The sequence below is a fragment of the Balaenoptera borealis genome, assembly GCF_965194805.1.
Source record: "Balaenoptera borealis genome assembly, chromosome: 4".
In the NCBI taxonomy this organism is placed as follows: Eukaryota; Metazoa; Chordata; class Mammalia; order Artiodactyla; family Balaenopteridae; genus Balaenoptera; species Balaenoptera borealis.
This window is the reverse complement of record NC_138861.1, coordinates 78351523-78370772: the sequence shown is the minus strand read 5'-3', so window position 1 is coordinate 78370772 and position 19250 is coordinate 78351523. Positions and strand designations below refer to the sequence as shown.

Here is a 19250-nt window from a genome sequence, read left to right as displayed (position 1 = left end):
GCTTCATAAAGGAAGAAACTAGGATCTTCTAGATATTTAAACATACAGACTCATTTTTACCCGAAATAGTCCCAAGCATAAAAATTAGCCTATTGCATCTCACAAGATTGCATTAGGTTCACACAGAAATATGTGATGCCATCACATAATTGGTGCTCAAGCAGTCATTCCTGCTCCCCTCCTACTTTTATAAATGCTTTTATATATTTTATTTTATTTATCCCTTGAAGGTATTATTCCCATTTTTTTATAGATGAAGGAACTGAGGCCCAGACAAGTTTAATGCCGGTTCAAGGGTTTAAGTGTAGGTAGGGCTTCAGTCTTAATTCAGGATGGCCCAAGGGTAATACTTAAAGACATTTTGCCTTTGTCTCTAGTATAGCAGATTTAAAATCTTTTATACCAGTAACTGTGGCTTTCAGGGAAATGTAGTATTACATCAAAGTACAAGGAAGATAAATTATTCATTATGGGAACACAATATGTGTCTCTATTCAGGTAGAATCCCCTGTCATTTATTACGATCTGTTTACTCGTTTGGGGTACCATCTTTCTATAGTCGCAGGAATTTCTTATATCCATTTGAACTTCCAGTATCAATCAATTTTCATTAAGCAAGTTTTTAAAGAGTTTGAATGGCGGGCATTGATATTGGGTACTCATTTTTTTTCTTTACTGTATAAAGTCTCACATGTCGGTTCCAAACTAGACTAATTTCACACTGGTGGCATGTCCTAGTGAAGGACGCTCTTGTATGCTAATTCAATGTTCACCGTAAACTCTAGAAGGGAGGAAAGAAGCCCAGCTAATAGAACATAGTGACTGTGGAGTCAGGGACTAGCTCAGAGGAAAAGACAGATTTGGGATGACAAGCTGGCTGTGAGGGGGAAGAGTATATTCCAGAATGTGCTGAGTCCCGGAGAGTGTCACACCGACCACAGCAGCTATCATTTACTGAGCATTACTATGTGCCAGGTACTTTTAAGAGCTTTACTTGTATTTACTCATTCATTTAATCCTCACAACATTCCTATGAAGTAGGTCCTACTATTTTCACTATTTTGTTGATGAGGAACCAATACGATTTTAATCCAGGCCATCTGGCTCCAGAAAGCCTAAATTCTGCTTCAGAAAAAAATGGCATAAGTGCTCGAAGGCTAAAAAATGTCCAGTGTAGAGGTGGTTCCAGAAAGTTCCATCTATTAAGGTTTTTTTATACTGGGACACACATTATAGCCCCAGTGGAGGCAGATGAAAAAAATGGAAGTTTCTTGAATGTGCATTATAAGCCCACATGACAGAAGCATATCAATTTTACGAAGTAACCAGTAGTGACTGTTACTTGTTTGTGTTTAATAGTCAGTGTTCTGACCTCTAGTGTAAGAGCAGAGATTGTCCTTTTTGGTAACAATGAGGAAAATGTCTACTTCTATGCTTTTTCCTTTAACCTGATAATTGGGACCTGACTATATGCAGGTGTTGAGAAATGAAACCAACATTTTTATTACCCTAGTAGCATCTGGCAAGTAGCTATTTGCAAAACTGTTCTATGTATATATGTGAAAAGCAACATATGTTATAGTGACATACGTAATTAAATTAAGAGCTGAAACTGGTTCCCAATAACACAGGCCTTAATGGTTAAAAGGTTAATTCCAGTAGGCTGAAGAGGCTGCCCCCTTTCACTGATATATATTTATTACATTTAGTAGGACCTCATTAGATACTCTGGATAAATAACCTCAATAATAATATACCATGAAGTAGACAGCTGCTTCTGAAATAAGATCAAAAGGATAAAATAGATAAGAAAGGGGTAGTAACCTGGAAATAATCTTTCTGACTCATATTTTTCATAATATATATCTACAAAGGCAGCTTGAGTGGCTAGATATTCAACTCCAGAAAAAGGTCAGGTTTCACACACTGTCTTTTAAAAGCACATTCATATCCATATTATTATATCCTTATAAATAACTCTCTCACGTATGTAGGGCATATATTAACCTGATTACGAAGAGTGAGAACTGAAGCCCAGCAAGAGAACACTATAACACAGGGAGTTTGGCTACTTAGGGGCACTATTACTTACTAGCTGAGTGGCAAGTTGTTGAAGTTCTCTAAGCCTCAGTTAACTTATCTGTAATTTGAGGATAATATCAGTACTCCATTGGGGGTGTTGTGAAGTTAGGTGGAATAATTAACAAGCAAAGCACTGTAAGAGTAGAGCTTATCACACCGGAAACACTAAAAAAAGCCATCATCCTTTGGGTCAGCAAATTGTCAGTTGGTTATGAGTTTGGAGAAATAAACCATCCTGATCTCTATGGATATATTTACTCCTCCCCCCACCCCTCATATCCTGGAAACCCACTTAGCTGGACTTTTTGTAACTAGTGGAGTTCTACACACTCTCTCACTGTAATCTGAGGCTGAATTAATTCCTTCCTGCAGTTTGTTTTCTCATTCTCTTCAAATCTCCACGGGGCACATTTATCTATTTGTCTGAGCAGGCCCAACTTTATTTCAGTCTTAAGGACTATGCCATTCTCCATTCTGTAACCCCAACCCTAATACATGCAGGAAAAGCAAGCTATAATGGAATTTGTGGAATTTGGGGAAAAGTTCTAAAATGTTATTAAAGAGCACTGCTATTCTTTCTCACTAGACTCTTCCATATCAAATTTCAATCTAGGCTTAAGGTATTTAAACATATATGATTAAAATTAATGTTGGGCAACAAATAATATGGAAAGATTCCAATTAAATTAGGTATCAGTTGACACAGAGTAACTTGCTTTAATATTACCTTAAAGCAGCAACTGGGTGAAGCAAAATGGCATAGAGACTGCATTCCCAAATATCTCTACCCACCACAGTCCCAAGACAATTATTAACTTTTTTCTCCAAGGATATGAATATAAATGCACAGAAGCATAACATTATTATCTCAGTAGACATCCCCACAGGGATCGAGTGATTTGGGAATGCTACCAATGAGAAAAAATAGAAATGTATTATATATTAAAAAAATTCCGTACTGAACTTCATAAAAAAGAAGGCAATATTCCAGCTCTGAAGTACAGAATTTGAAGTAGATTGATATAATAACTTTCAAATGGAAAGGGAGAGTTGTCTACCCACCTTTGGAATTTGAAGCCTTGCTAATTGGACAGTGCAGTGCAGGGGAAAGACCTGGTCTAGGAGTTGGGATACTTGAGTTTAATTAATGCTTTGCTATTAACTAGCTGAGTGACTTCGACTACATGTTTAGCTCTTTTGGACCTCAAGTTTCATATTCCTAAAATGAGGAAGTTGGATTTGATAATCTCCAAAGTTCCTCTGAGATCTAAAATTACACCTTACAGTCAACATTCAGTTCACTTTGAGGAAGAGTTAACTAGTGCCTACTGTTTGAAAGCACTGTACTAGGTGCTAGGGACATAAAGATAAATACAACAAGCTTCCTACCCTCAAAGGTTTATAATCTTATAGATTATTAAAATGACAGGGTAATATTTGCAGAATATTATGCAGTCATTTAATTATACCTGTTTTATTACTCATAACACATGTGGGGCAGGGAGGCTTAGCAGACTATGAGCTTTGCCTCTCAATCCTCAGGCTATAGCCGACTCACTAGAAAGATCTGAGTAAATTACTTTCTACATCGGTTTTTTTTCTTTGAAAATAATCATACTGACCCTGAAAGTGATGCTGGAAAATAACAAAGGTTGTATATTCTATAAATTTTTATGGACTGCATGTGCCAGAGGAGTGTTGGGTGCTGGGGCAAAACAGCTGGCAGGTACCTCATGTAGATTAACCATTATATACATTATTATACAGTTTGCTGCAAATAAATCAATATAGCAAATGACTACCTAAAATTAATTGTGGCCTTATTTTAATTTGGAGGTCTCAAGAAACAAGTCCATTTCTGTGCAAAATAATGTGTCTCAGCCCTTGAAGTACCACGATAAGCAGTAAAATGCCATACAAATATTACATATACAAAATATTATAAACTTGTATAAACTATAAATGTTTCCTAGATGTAGAATAGGTTGAAAACACAAATGGGGTAAAGAATGCAGGAGCAGTTTTTCTGCTCAGACTAAGGACAGACATGCTGACAATTAGATCTGCCCCAAAAGATCTAATTTTTTTTTCAAAAGTAAGGGGTGGTGGGGGGAATCAGTGGGCCTCTCTTTTATTTGGCGACAAGCAAGTGCAAGAAAGTTCATCTGTAATTTGTTCAGTTATCTATCTTTTGCACATCTGCGTTCTGGCCGGAAGGGACTTTGAGGTTTTTCTGCAGCACATGAGCATCAGCGGGCTCTATCCTCTTATAGTAGTTCTTCTTCGTCTCAATAATCTCAAAGCCAAACTTTCTGTAGAAGTCAATTGCAGACTCATTGCTGATCTGGACATGCAGATAGATGTTGTCAAAAGTGCCATCTTTTTCATCTTTTTCCTCATCTTTCCAAGATGTTTAAGACATGATTTGACATTTTAGTTCCTATTCCTAGCCTTAGGTATGGTGCCAGACATCCTAGTGTCGTGATGTAAAGTCTCTTCTGATTCTGTGAATGAGCCACCCTACAGCATACTGCACCTACTGCAATATCATTGAAATAGGCAAGTATTTCAGAGTCCAGAGGTACCTACCCACCTCTGCAGGGCCCAGCTGATGCTCTGTCAGGTTAAAGGTCACCAATGATGAAATGAGATTTTTGTCTTGTCTGAACTGAACCTGAAGTGGATAAATCAGGTTCAATTCTGAGAATCTATGATTAGATGAAGTGATCCATAAGTGTTTGAATGACAGAAACATGATAGATATAAAATTATAAGGATGTAACTTATTAATGAGACATTAGGGATTAAGAGGGATGGAGTATATTACAAGGGGAGTGGTGTGGGACAGAGGAACTGGTTTCATCTTGTTCCTTCAAATATGTTGCTTTTAGCCGTAATATTTATGCCCTGATTTGAAACTTAAATTTCAGAACCCTGAAACTCAAAAGCCTTGGCTGTATAAGTCTAAAACAAAAACGACTGTTTTGTTACCGGTCGTTCTTAGTGTCATCCATCCTCTGAAGCAGGAGGGTGGATTGGCTCCGCTGCAGGATGGCGCAGGGCTTCTGCATATAGAGAAGCGGTGTTTGTGTGTTGTGGCTGGGATAGGATGGGGGCAGTCCTCCGTTAATATCTCAAAATATCATTCCGCTACAATAATATGGTTGAGTGTGATGAGTTGGTTTGAAAGCCTTAAGAAAAACTGGTCGGAACTCATGAAAATGGTGCGAATGGTCAGAAGTCACCTAAATTAACGCCTTCCTCTGCCAAATAACAGCCAGTTTTGTTTTCTGGACAGTTTCTTGGCGTTACTGACATATGCGCTTACGCTAATTGTCCTTTGAGGGCTGGTAACTTGGCCCCTGGACTCGCCGACATGCCAGACTGAGCCCGAAGCTCAGAGGGTGGCCCTGGGTTTCCTGCACGCGGTCTGGGGGGCGCACATTGTGTATCACCGACAATGCAGCATTCGAAGCCTTTAGAACAGCCCATTTGTCATGAAGGAGGAAGAAATGTGCTGTCTCTGGAAAAGAAGTGCATTTCGAAAACGAGGAGAAGACGGACTGTTGTACAAGAAAGAATTTGTTCCTCACCAGAGGGTTTGCTGGAAATGAAGACGCGGCGATGCTTTATCCAGTTTCTAGCTGTACGAAACGGCTAGCAAGATAAGTCCCAGTCCAAGTTCGGCGCGGACTGGGCTCCTGCAGAGAGCCGCTCGGAGGCGTGGAGACAAGCAGGAGACTCCGACGCGCCGCGCCAGGCGCGAGGGAAGAGCTGATTCCCCTACTCTGTGCAGCGGGATGCAAGCCGCCCCAACTGCTCTTCCCCTTCTCGGTTCTTCGGGAAACACTTCGCATGCTTTGTTTCAGATGTCGACCCGTCTTTCTCGGTTGGTCTACAGCTCCACCAATCCCGCCCGCCACAGGGCGGGGCTTCAGGGTCAAGGTGGACCAATTCCCCAGCCTCGCCCCTACACGCGCTTTCGGACCCCCGGGGCTGAGTGACAGTGGTCGGGGCCAACCTGCTCTCCCAGAACGTGGCCTCCGCCAGGGGCGTTAGGGAATGAGGCGTCGGGGCCAATCGCATTGGACCTCGGGGGGCGGGGCCTCTTTGCCAGCTCCAGACCGGCGCTCTCCGTACTCCTTTTGTCAAATGAGAGATGAGGAGGGGCGGTCGCTCAGTCAAGGTTCAGCCAGTGGAGGAGGAGAGGTGGGCGGGCCGGGAGTGCCTGGCGGCGGGTCCTCAGCTCCCAGCCGAGGTGCGGCGAGCCGGTGGGGGGACCGCGAGGCGAGCGCGGGAGCCTGGGCGGCGATCGCGGTGTGAGCTACCCGAAAATGCACTCGGATGCCGCCGCTGTCAGTGAGTAACAGAGAGCTAGCCGGCCGGGACCGGGCGGCTGCCAACACTCTCCGCTTATCTCCCACAGTCCCCGCTCTGCGCCTCCTGTCCCAAAACGCACCGGGAGCCCCTGCCCGGGAGCCACCCCTTCTCCTCCCGGGGCCGGGGCGGGCGGTGACGCTGCGGGCGGCGCGGGGCGGGGGCGGGCGTGGGGGGAAGGGGCCGGCCTGTCGGGGGAGGGCGGAGGTGAGGGGGGTGGGGACTGGCTCCATTTCAGTGTTGGGGGAAGGGGGGGGCGGGACGTGCGATGAAGGGCCGGGACCAGAGTGTCCCGGGTGAATGGAGGTGGAGGCGGCGGCGGGCGCTAGCGAGCAGGGCTGGGGGTTGGCACCGGCGGCGGGGGAGAGAGAGAGAGCGAGCGAGCGGGGCGCAGGGGTGAGGATTTCCTAGGAGCCGAGCGGTGCGGGCGGCTCCGTGAGAAAGGCGGGTGAGTGCTAGGGGAGCGCGGGGGCGGGGACAATGGGAAGAAGGGCTGGATGGTGGGGGTGGGGGGGAAACAATGGGGTGGGGGATTGGGGGCAGCGGCCGTGCGGGGCAAGAGGGCGGGCGAGGAGATGAGGGCTGATGTAATGGGAAAGCGAATGGTGGGAGGGATTGAGGTGTGATGGGATAGTTGGGGAGTCCGGCGGGCGGGAGGGCCTTAGGAAGCGTGGAGGGGTAACTGGGAGTGGTGAGAGGAGGCAGACGTCGGGGTAATAGGATGGAGCAGGTGTTGGGAAGATAGGGTAATTGGGAGTGGAGAGGAAGAAGGTGGGGAGGGTTTGGGGTGACGGGATGGAGGTAGGGGTAGAGGAGGTGCAGTGGGGGTGAAGAGCTGGTTGGGAGGGAAGGGAGGTTGGGAGGGGCCGGGGCAGGGGTAAAACTGTCTTGTCCAGATTCGGTCCGCGTGGGGCTGGGGGGGAAGGTGTCAGACTACGCGTTTGGGGGAGGTGTATCCTCCCCCGGATTAGGGCCGGGTTCCTTGAGGGGGAGCTCTGAGGTTTGGGGTGCTTAGAGAGGAGGGGGCGGGGCTGAGGTGGAGGGGGCGGGGGAGGTGCCCAGAGGTTGGCGCTGGCCGCGGTTTCCCCCGAGCGGCGGGAAGCGAGGTCAGCGCTGGCGCGGGCTCTGGCTGCGGGAGTGGGAGGCGGGGCAGGGGAGCGGGCTGCGGGTTTTCCGTGGCGGGAGCCGGAGGGGTCGGGCCCTGGAGGCCAGGAGCGTGGGGCGGAGGGTGGTCCCTGGCGGTCCGTGGATTTGGCAGTCTGTGACGCAGTTGTCTAATTTCTGGTCGTCAGGTGTGGAGGCTGGTGGCTCGGGACCCGCTTCCCTGCCGGGAGGGCCGGACCGCAGCGCCCGCGGGGCGCGACCTCTCCCAGCCTTGCGGAGAAGGTGTTTTAGAGGTTTCCTTTAGGGTCTGGCTCCAGTCGCCGGGTGTGAGGGGAAAGGCAGTCCCGCGGAAAGGGGAAAAGCAGTCCTGCGGAATTCTGGGACTTGTAGTCCGGGCCGCGGTTGGGTTGGATGCACGTGGGTAACTGTGGAAACGAGTCCCAGAATGCAGCGCGCCCCTCGGAGCTTCCCAGCTCTGCCAACTCGTGCTTTATTCCCCGCGGACCCGAGCGCGCTCTAGGGCGGTGCTCCTGTCCCCTGGGACCTTCTCCCTGTGTCAGCGGCTGGGGGAGAACCAAGCCAGACGCAGTCCTTTCGTACTTAGGGTCTTGATCCCCGAGTTGACTGTTTCCCTCTGCGTTTGGTGGCCTTACTTGTAGAATAAATGCTTGGTTTTGAACCATCTAGTACGTAGGTTGTGGAAAAACATTCAAGATGCAACACAATCTAAAGCAGCGCTTACGGTGGTGTATATTTGTGGCATCCAGTGTATATAAACACTAGGTTAAAATGTTCCGTCTTAGACAAATCTGGGAATGCAATGGAGACACATGTAAACCTTGTGAAGATAGTATAAATTATGTGTTTGTAGTTCTTGGGCTGTTTAGATTGCCAAAGGATAAGGGAACTTTTGGAAAAAAGATGGTCTTGAAATGAATTGACTGTTGGAGGCGGCTTAATGGAATTGAGGGTGGACGTGGTCCCGTTCATTTAAGCCAGCCTGAAAATGTGAAGATGAGCGAAGGGAATATTTGATGTCTTCAGTTTTCAAAGAAGCATGGGAAGCAAATGAGACTAGAGAAAGGTAAACTCAGTGCAGGACCTTAAGAGGTTTCCATGTTTTTTCGTTTCTGTTCTTTAATATCAGAAACCATCCATTTAGACTGTAGACTCTCCAAACATCACATCCTTTGCCAGTTTTCTTTACCATTTATATGCGATGACTCCAAAACCTGTAATGATTAACTCAGAGATGACAGAGTATTTTTATGTGTTACATAGGGTATTTTGAAACTGTTGGTAGCATGGTCACTAGAAGAGTATTATGATGACCCTAATGATAAAAATTTTACCAAGAAGTCCAAAGATTTGGAAACTGTCTGGTATGGTTACAAATAAACTGAACTTGAGTACTTGTGTGATTTTATCAGAAAAAGATTTATATCTATTTTATATTTTACTTAAGCTTATGGTGAAATACCTAGGAAATCCTTTGTAATATGTAACATGGTCATGTTTGTTTGTTTTAATGTGCATGTATCACTGGAATTTGCTCTTGTAAAGGGTGAAGTGTATGAGGTTGAAAACAAGAGCTGTACAAGATGGTGTTTTTAAAGAAAACATTAGGCTAGTCATTTTTTTCCCTTTTCTTTTTTTTCAATTTCATCCCAAAGGGCAGGTGCCCTATACACACACATGACACTCCCTCTCCCCCAGCCCCCAAAACCTGGGTTCCTGTACATAATCACCTTATACTTTCTGCTCTGGTTTTTAGGCTCCTCTTTGATTTTTGGCCTTTGGGGAGGTTCTGTGTTTTCTTATGAACAAAATTTTTTGACTGTTTTAAACAGATGGTTCCAACTTAGTGATGGTTCGACTTTACAATGGTGCTAAAGCAATATGCATTTGATAAAAGCTGTACCTCGAATTTTGGATTTTGATCTTTTCCCAGACTGGTGACGTATGACACTCTCTTGATGCTGGGCAGCAAGCGGCGTCCAGTCAGACACAATACACTTATCACCATTTTGTACCCAGACAACCCTCCTGTTTTTCACTTTCAATACAGTTTTCAATAAATTACCTGAGGTATTCAACATTTTATTATAAAATAGGCTTTGAGTGAGATGATTTTACCCAAGTATATGCTAAGGTAATAAGAGTTCTGATCATGTTTAAGATAGGGTAGGCTAAGCGGTTATCTGTAGGTTAGGCATACTAAATGCATTTTCGACCTAGGATATTTTCAGTTTGCAGTGGTCTTAACTCAGGGTAAGTGGAGGAGGATCTGTACTGGTAAGGATTTTCAGGTTATCTTGTCAGTAACGTTGCCAGGAAAGAAAGCCCCTCATTTTCAACACTTCAGAGGATTTCTGTACTTTTACTCTTTCCTTCCTCAGCTCTTACCTCCAAGAATTACCCCTATTAACACTTGATCACATTTTTTTCAAATGTTATTTATCATTATATCCTTTTCTCTTTTCATCTTTAACTGCTCCCAGAAGCTCTTATTAGCTTATTGCTTGCTTCCTGACAATAATATATGCTTGCATTTTTCTCATCTCAATAATAACAGTCTTGCTTAGTCAGCAGTGTAAAAATCATGGTTTCAGAAACTGACCTCATGATGACTTTTGTTGTATCAGTTAGGATGCCTCTGGCAAATAACAATACTCAATCAAAAATGGCTTAAGTAGTAGAACTTATTATTGTCAGCAAGAAGTTTAGCGATAGATGGTTCTAAGGCTGGTGCAGAGTCCTAATGATGTCTTAAGAATGTAGGCTCTTTGTATACTTTTTTCCTTTCTTCTTAGTATTTGGTTTATCAAGAGCCTCAGGCTCATTGCCTCATGTTTGCCATGTGGTTGCTGCAGCACCAGACATCATGCCTTTGTAAGAAAAGGAGGGAAGGAACATACTTCCTTACAGTTCCCTCCTAACAGAGTGGAGTTTTTTTCTCACCTTGGCGACTTCCCCTTTAGTCTCACTGGGTAGAATTGACCTCCTGCCACTGCTAGTTGTGAGGGAGGTGGAGAAAGTGAAAGTCTGGCATTTTCAGCTTCTCTTGTGGGATGTGGACTTTGCTAGGGTGGAAGAAGGGTGAGGAGAGTGCTCTGGGTTGGTAGCCTGCAGTTATTTCCCTGAATCAGCTACTTTGTCCAATTGTCTCTGGCTTGGACTCAGTTTTTTTTACCTGTTGATTTATTTTCTGTTTCATTCTAAAATAGAGGTGACTTACTAAATATAGATAAAATTCTGTCGAAAGAAAGAAAATATAGATTTACAGGCTACACATAAATGCTTGCCATATGTTAGAGATGGGCCATATATTTGGCTCTGAGCTTCCTAGTAGCCAAAATAAAGAGGAAAACAAGACCAATTAATTTTATTCATTTGGTTAATGAAACTGCAGTTCATTTAATAACCCAAGCTGGAAGCTTAGACATTCCTCATCCTCTCTTTCCCTGGTCAGTAGCGAGAGAGAGGCTGTATCTCTTCCCATGCCTGTCCTTTCTTTTCCATACCTATTGCCATTGTCCTAGGTCTGATCCATTCTTTCTTATATTGTAATAACCAGTACTCCTTTTGCCAGGCTCAGCCTCCTTTTTATCCTCTCCATCACCAGTTGCATATCTTTGTCCTTATGATCCCCCTACCCCAAAACCTCAGAGTCTCCTAGTTGCTTACTGAAATAGACTCCTCAGAAGCTGGGGTTGAACCTGTTCTGTAGTTTAAGCTCAGTTTTGAATTCCCCCAGCACTGCTCCCTCCCCACTGCCTTCAGTGCTACTTCTGTGGAAGTTCTGTGTTCCTTGTTCCCTCTCTCGAAGGCTCTCTCCTTCCACTGAATCTCCAAAGACTGTTTACTTCTATTCTCAGTTTTATCTTATTTAACAGTAGCTGCTTGTTTACTTATTTGTCCCCCCACCAATTAGATGATAAGCCCCCTGAGATCTGGGACTGTGTCTTACTTAGTCACCACTTTATGGTCCAGCAGAATGCCTCGCTTAGGACCTCAAATATGTAATAAATTGAACTTAAATGGTCAACTCTTGAGCAGTTAGTGAATTATCTGGAAAATTTTAATGTTTCCTCCTGCTATCCTGCATGTTTCCGAGGTGTCTTTCATTGTCTTTAGATTTTTCTTCCAGGCATACAAACTTCCGCTTATTCATTCTATGCCCTCTTTTGACCAAGTTGTCCTATGCAAACCAATTTAAGTAATATATATGTTTAAATACATGCAGATACCAGTTTTGAAGAATGTCTGTGGCATGGAGCAGTTCTCGGAGGGAGCGGAGTGCTGGTGATATGCTGAGGGGCCGAGAGCAAGCGTGCATGTGACAGTACACGCGTCTGCTTCTGACCTGGTGTGTAACAGGCTGCCCAGGTGGGGAAAGCTTGGGCAGGGCTTGGACGGCCTGGATGTGTCTGTTTTTCCCCTCTTCTTGTTTCATGACCAGATTCTGGTCCAAAGGGCTTATTTCTTAATGTTAACAATACATTGAGCTCACTAAAGGCTTGCTTTCTTTAGAAAGTGAACTATGTTAGTTGGAGGTGAAGTTTCTGAGCCTCTGACATTAATGCTAACATCTCTTCATAGGTGGTCAGCTTAAATTAGAGTTAATAGCTTTTCACAGCTTATTCTTTTTTCTTATTCTGAGATTCAAGTTAGAAGTACCTCTTGAGAGTTATTCTTTTAAGCAGAATGTACATTTAAAAATATTTGTGGCTATAAAAGAGGCTATAATTTGTGGCTTATGTTTTAAATAGAAAAAGTATTGAAATACATTTTAAATAGAATCATATATTTTAGCAATCGTTGCATGACTGTTTTAGATCTAAGGATCTTTTTTCTATCATGTTCAGTATTCTAGTAGACAAAGTATCTGCTACTTTAGATTTTAATTGTTTTTCTTTTAATCAGGAGATACCTTTAATGAGTTATTTTCAATCTAGGAAGGTAGGCTTGTAGTTTTTGAAACTACTAATTAATATATTGAGTAAAACACTAAATGATGCAGAAAAAGATCCCCACCCACCCCAAATAACATTACCTCTGGGTATGATTTTTTTTAGTTCCATCTTTGAGGATTTTTTCCTTGTGAATATTTTTTGAAAACCTTTCATTACTTGCTGGCTGTATCAGTAGTACTTGCAGAGATGGTGTGTCATCCGTCTGTGTCCGTGATGGCCTTTGCCAGTCGTCGGGGCCCAGGCTCTTCCTCTGATTGGGGAATTCTTACCATCAAAGGCAGAGCTGCCCAGATACAGCCACACCAGGGTGTGAATCTGAAGCTGAAGGCAAGACATGGGAAGCAATTGGAAGTGCCTGGCGGCCTTTTACAGACGATGGACGGTGGTGACGGCTGCTTCTAGAGGCCGTGGGAGCTACAGCCCAGGCAGGTCCGGGCTGTGTCGGTGGTGCACTCTGCAGCATGCCCTTAGGCATTGTTTTGGTTGTACAGCTGATGTGCTTGGTGCTCTGGTTTTCCTAGAGAGTCTGTGAACTACCCAATAACCTTTAAAAAAAAAAAAATCGCTGTTCAAATAGCTAGTTGGTTTCTGATGCTCGCAACTAAGAATTCGGACAAATCCAACATCCAGACCCGTCATGGGTTGGTACTTGGCTGAGGCCCTTGTGGAGAAGAGCAGTGATCTGCCTTTCCACCCTGGTTGGACTCTGTTCAGAGTCCAAGAGTCCTGGCTCGAGGTGACCCAAAAGGCTAAAGGGGGGACACAGGCAGTGTCAGGGGGAGCTGCCTTTGCCAGTGGTCAGGCAGGACTCTGAGGCACGCATCAGTCACCCCACTGATCTCACCATGTGGAGCTCTTACTGCTGTCTTTGCCTGATTCCATCTTTGTCCCCCCGCCCCCTCCCCAAAATTCTTGAGAGTATTAGGTATGGAAATAATATTGGTAGAATGTTTATTTTGTTTAGCCAAAATTATATCTAATAGTCCTAATTGCTTTTTAATTGACTTTATCGAGTATAATTTACATTCTGTAAAATTGTACCCATTTGATAAATACGTGTGTGTGTAACCACTACTATAATTAAGATATAGAATGGTTTCATTACCCCCTAAAGTTCCCTTGTATCCCCTTTCAGTCTGTACTTCTCTACCTCCCACCACAGTTTTTTTTTTAAAGATTTTTTTGATGTGGACCATTTTTTTTAAAAGTCTTTATGGAATTTGTTACAGTATTGCTTCTGTTTTATGTTTTGGATTTTTTGGCCACAGAGGCGTGTGGGATCTTAGCTCCCCAACCAGGGATCGAACCCGCACCCCCTGCACTGGAAGGCGAAGTCTCAATCCCTGGACCGCCAGGGAAGTCCCCCACCACAATTTTTGGCCTTTAATATATATCATCTTAGGCCTCCTCTGTGTTAGTTGATGATTTGTCATTTTGCTGTTCATGGGGATAGTACAGTATAAAAAGGTGTAATAATCTCTCTCTGTCTTTTTACTGAACTGTTAAATCCAAAGACAAACTGTCAGTGCTGTATAAATTATAAATCTGGTAATTAATACTTTACCACATAGAATGGGCTTGAATTAGATGACTTGTTCCCTTGAAAGATTTTCTGGTGGATGGCTTTTCTTGCTTCTCTGTGGGCCAAAGGCATACAATGCTAGGTTTTGCTCCTTGGATACCACGATTTCTTTTCATTGTTATCTGGGTCAGGTTGAGAGGCAGGAAAGCATAGTAGTTAAGTGTGGGCCCTGGTTCTGGGTTCTGCCTCTGTTAGCTGTGTGACCGTGGATAAATTACTCAGCTACTCTGTGTAAGCTTCAGATTCCTCATGCATAAAAAATACCTCCTGTGTGGTATGGAGTTAGTCAGTCAACAGTGTTTATTGAACACCTACTATGTACCAGGCCGTCTTCTTCATCTGTCGTGAAGTTCCCCTTGCAGTGTGGGGGAAGATGCAGATAATAAGCAGATAAGTCATGTAGTATGTCAGATGGTGAGCAGTTCATTTGAGAAAACTCAAGCAGGGAAGGGCAGTGCACAGGTGCCCCTGTGTGTGCAGGGGGGAGAGGAGCAGAGCAGGGGACGTTGTAATTTTACAAGGCTCGGTCAGGGAGGGCCTCACTGAGAGGCTTGTCAGACAAGACCTGATGGAGGTGAGGGGGCATTCCAGGGAGAGGGAACACAAACGCAGAGACTCTGAGGAGGGGAGCAAGGCTGTATTTGAGGAACAGCAAAGAGGCTGGTGTGCTTGGAGTGGAGCTGGGGATTGGGCAGAGAGAAAGAAGTAGGAGGCAAGATCAAAAGTGATCCTGAGGATTAAATTAGATAAAACACAAAGTATTTAGAGAAACGCTTGGCACTTTTCTAATGATTACTGTGTAATGACAATTTCTTCATTAGGCTTTAAAAGGAGACCCTTGAGAGGAAAACAGGTTATAAGAAAGAAAAGAAGCAAGTGAAGCATTGCCTCACTTAGTCACTCTCCAAACCTTTTTTCTCGCTGCTGGGTGCTGCTGTAACAACGTGACTGAGCCTGGTCCTCGTGTTTCAGGAGCTTCCCTCCAGCAGGCTTAGTGGTGGATGCAGAGAGGTCCTGGACAGTTGGAGTATGGGACAGGGCAAGGTTATGTGGATGCCCGGGGTGCTGTGGGAACAAATCGGGAGTCATTAAAATTAGACTTCAGGGAAGGCTTAGCTATTGTCATGTGGGTTTAGCTTTTGAAGTTTCATTACGTGAAGAAAAAGATGGGTGTGTGCCTGAGGGGTGAGGTGGGAGGGTGCTTTCCAAGCAGAGGGAACAGCCTGGCAATAGCATGGGCGTTGGATAGGCCAGAGCGAAGGGGGGCGAGGTGGAGGGATGGGCAGGAGCCACGTGGGAAGGGCTGGAAAGAGGCACCAGGGAGGTTTATGAGTGGAAAGGAGGTGAGGGGAAAGAGAGAAGTTAGAGGAGGTGGGGCGTGGGGAGAGAAGAGGAACAAAGTGGGATGGGGAGGGGAGGGACTGACACATGTTTATACACAGTGATCATTCTTGGGCTCCTCCAGCTGCCGTGCCTGCGTTAACTCATGTAATCCTCGCCACAGCGCTCTGAAGTAGGTCATGTAGGTACTGTTATCATCCCCGTTTTACAGATGAGGAAGCTGAGGTACAGAAAGGTTAACTAACCTTCTCAAGGTCACACAGCTGATAGGTGGTGAACTGAGATTCTAACTCAGGCATTCTGACTCCGGGGTTTAGGTTCCCACCACTGCCTGTGAAATAATACTCACTGTTTTATCTGTGCTTTTCATTTAATCCTTATGGTAACCTGGCAGGTATATTGGAATTCCATGTTTTGTCACTGTTATCTTTGTTTTGCAATTGGTTCTTTTCTTCTTGGAATGGGTCCCAACAGGATAAGGTCTAGGATGAATTCCTCCTTTCCCACTGCTCTTCTTCCCCTCATTTCTGCCATCTCACAATGACAGTGGGCATTTAAAAACGGATTCTCGCTGGGCAACTGATTGTGGCAAAGAAGAGTATTTCCATACTTTTTCTTTACTCACTAATGAAATAGTCATTTTTAGTCTTAGATTTTATTTTAAACAGACATTTGTATTAAGTACTTTTTAAACACATAATTTTTATATATAGGAGATACCTAACAACATTGCAGAAAAGCCAGAAAGCTTACCTTTCAGTAGAGCTACTAAGGTAGTTTTTGCGTAACATCTTTGAAATGATTCTCTTTCCTTTTCCTGTAGTTGAGGGTGGGTTTAAGTCTTTTTCCCCTTTAAGATCTCTTTCTACAGATTCCATTCCCAAAATTATTAGACCTCAGATTACTTGTTCTTAATTAAACAGGAAGCTGAGAAGGAGTGTTGTACATTCAAGTCCAGGCAACTGGCTATTGAAGTGAGAGTTTTAAAAACCTGTCCTCTTGTCATCCCTTCTGCCCCGTCTTTACTTTTTGATCTTCTGGGCTCAGTCTGTCTTAGTCTCTTCTATGTTGAATAATAATAGGGATTAAAATAATAAACCTTCATTAGTGCACAGTATGGGCCACCGCTGGGCTGAGTGCTTGGCATGCACCGTCTCAGGAGTCCTCACGAGCCCTTGTGAGGGGGGGCCTGCTGTTGTGGTCTAGTGAGGTTGGGTTATAGGCAGGGCCCTCAGCTAGGACGCCACAGAGCAGGGGCTCTAACCCAGGGCTTTCCGAGGCCAGAGCTGTACTCTTTACCCTAAATCTGGCCTCTCCTGACATTAGTGAGATGAGAGGGTGATTTTTACTCTGAGCGATGGGAGTGGACGGATCTGTGTTCCTCCGTGGGTAGGGTGGGGTGAAGGGAGTGAATCTAGGGCCCTGTGTACCTTGTCACAGTGGGAGAGCTGCCAGGCCGGCTGTCCTGAAGTGGCCGACTCCGTTGAGATGGCACCACCAGCAGGCACAGGCTGCGCAGTGGATGACGGGTGCTAGGTGGCATGCCGCCTGTCTTGGGCGGGTGGCTTCTTTCCCAGCCGCTTCTACAGGTCCTGTGAGAGTTAGGAGGAAAAAGCCAGCAGCAGTGGTGTGCTTGGATGGTTTTAACGTCAGATCTTGTGTTCAGTGAAAGCGCCGAGTCACCTGTGATGACCTGCTCCCATTCCTTGTCAGTTTTCCCCTTTCCATGCTCACCTTTTTGGCCCTGTGCCTTATAAATAGCAAATATTTATAGATGAGGAGAATGATATTAACACCTTCCTCACTGCTACTTTGCTTCATTTAGTTTTCACCTAGCTTTTCGACCTTGAAAAGCCTGGATCTTGATCTTTTCTTCATGCTGCAGGGCTTGCAGTGAATGAGTTGAACTGCCCTCTGGCCCGTGCTGAGGTTGTGATGTGGATATGGATTGGCTGCGGCAGGCTGGGGCTGGGGATCGAGGCGAGGGTGGAGACGGAACGCTCCTCTCCGGTTGCACTGTAGAGTCACCTGGACGGCTTGAGAAGCCTTTGACAACCCCACTCCTCTTTTTATTTAGTTGGTCTGGATTGGGGCCCGGGCCCTGGCAGTTATTCGCACTGCCCAGGTGACTCTGATGCGCGGCGGCTGGATGAACGCTCAGGCGCTTCCTGTGTGCTCGGGGTTTGGTTTGGGCCGGGCGGCAGAGGACTCCAAAGCTGCGGCTGCCCCCTCGGGCCCTGCCCTGGGCGGGGAGCACAGGCCACCCCGCTCGCCGCGCAAGTGAAGCGGAGTGGCGCGGAGCCGCGTGCCGGGCACCGTGCTGGGCACCTCGCAGCACGAGTTAGCTGGATCCTCACAGTGTCCTTAGGAGGCAAGCACTATTACCATCCATTTTATAGACCAAGAAATTCCTACTTCTGACAAGTTAGACAGGTGTGTGGTGTGAAGCTGACCCACGACCTGGCTTTTGGTTTTTTCCCAGTTGTGGAAAACTCGTTTCGGATCTTTGTGTTTTAATAATTTGGCCTCAAATGTGAATATGTTTGTTTTAACGAATGAGACGTGTACTTGTGCCATCTCACATAGCTAAATGACGATCAGTTGGTGTGCAGAAGTGTAAATTGGTGTCTGTAATCCCAGTTGAAAATACTACTTTTTATTTTATTTTTATTTTTATTATTTATTTATTTATGGCTGTGTTGGGTCTTCGTTTCTGTGCGAGGGCTTTTCTCTAGTTGCGGCGAGTGGGGGCCACTCTTCATCGCGGTGCGCGGGCCTCTCTTGTTGCGGGGCACAGGCTCCAGACGCGCAGGCTCAGCAGTTGTGGCTCACGGGCCTAGTTGCTACGCGGCATGTGGGATCTTCCCAGACCAGGGCTCGAACCCGTGCCCCCTGCATTGGCAGGCAGATTCTCAACCACTGCGCCACCAGGGAAGCCCCCAATACTACTTTTTATAGCGTCAAAAGTAGACTTCATTTTATGGTAGATTTTGTCTGTCAAGTTATTTTGAGATAAAACTCATTTCTAATGACCTTTTACTTAAAATTGCATTTTGTACTTGTCTTTTAAAATGACTTATACTCTGTATGCTTGAGCTCATGTATAGATCCTCCCTGACTTGTAAGCTGACCCCCTCTTTACACTCTGGCTTCTGTAACCTTCCAGGGTACTAAGCAAGTCGAATCTCAGCATTTTAAACGTGCTCCAGTCTCGCCATCGTAAAGCCCAAACTCAGCAGCCTCTCAGTCCCCCACCCGCACCCCAAAAGCCATTACTGATTTAGTTCTTCATTTTCATTGTCATCAGAATGCATTTATTAGTACATATCTGTGCATAGTTCTTATTAAAAATTTTTATACCTGAGAGTGTTGCTCACTGATTGACCACCTGGAGTTTTTAGCTCATAATAAAATACTTTCATGAATCTTTAGTGACAAGAGGAAAGAGGTGTAGTTAATAGAAATAATATAGGCGTTATGTACCTTTTCTGCACTATCTTTTCTCCAACAAAGAAAAAAAGAAGTTGGTAGGTTGTTTTAGATTTTACCAGTTTTAGTATCTTTTTATTTAATATTAAAGTTCTCTAATTTTGTGTGCTTGCTTATTAACAACCTTGGGTGGGAAATGCTGCTGCTTTTTACCCCTGATGGAGTATGAAGATACATGGACACTTGCTCCCATCAGAAATAAGCTAGAATGGAGAAAGGAGCTTTGGATTGGGAATTAGAAGATGTGAGTTATCCCCAGCTTGGCCACAACTAGTTACCTGACCCTGCTTGGGCTAATT

General features: G+C 44.9%; 1 protein-coding gene across 1 annotated transcript in view; it reads left to right on the top strand.

Annotated features, from left to right (window-relative positions):
- Window positions 1-6226: 6226 nt before the first annotated feature.
- DCUN1D4 (defective in cullin neddylation 1 domain containing 4) overlaps window positions 6227-19250 on the top strand; it is a 69489-nt gene continuing 56465 nt past the window's right edge. The window contains 2 exon segments of the mRNA XM_082390730.1: window positions 6227-6382; window positions 6384-6441. Coding sequence (XP_082246856.1) covers window positions 6242-6382; window positions 6384-6441 — 199 coding nt within the window. The 5' untranslated portion in view covers window positions 6227-6241.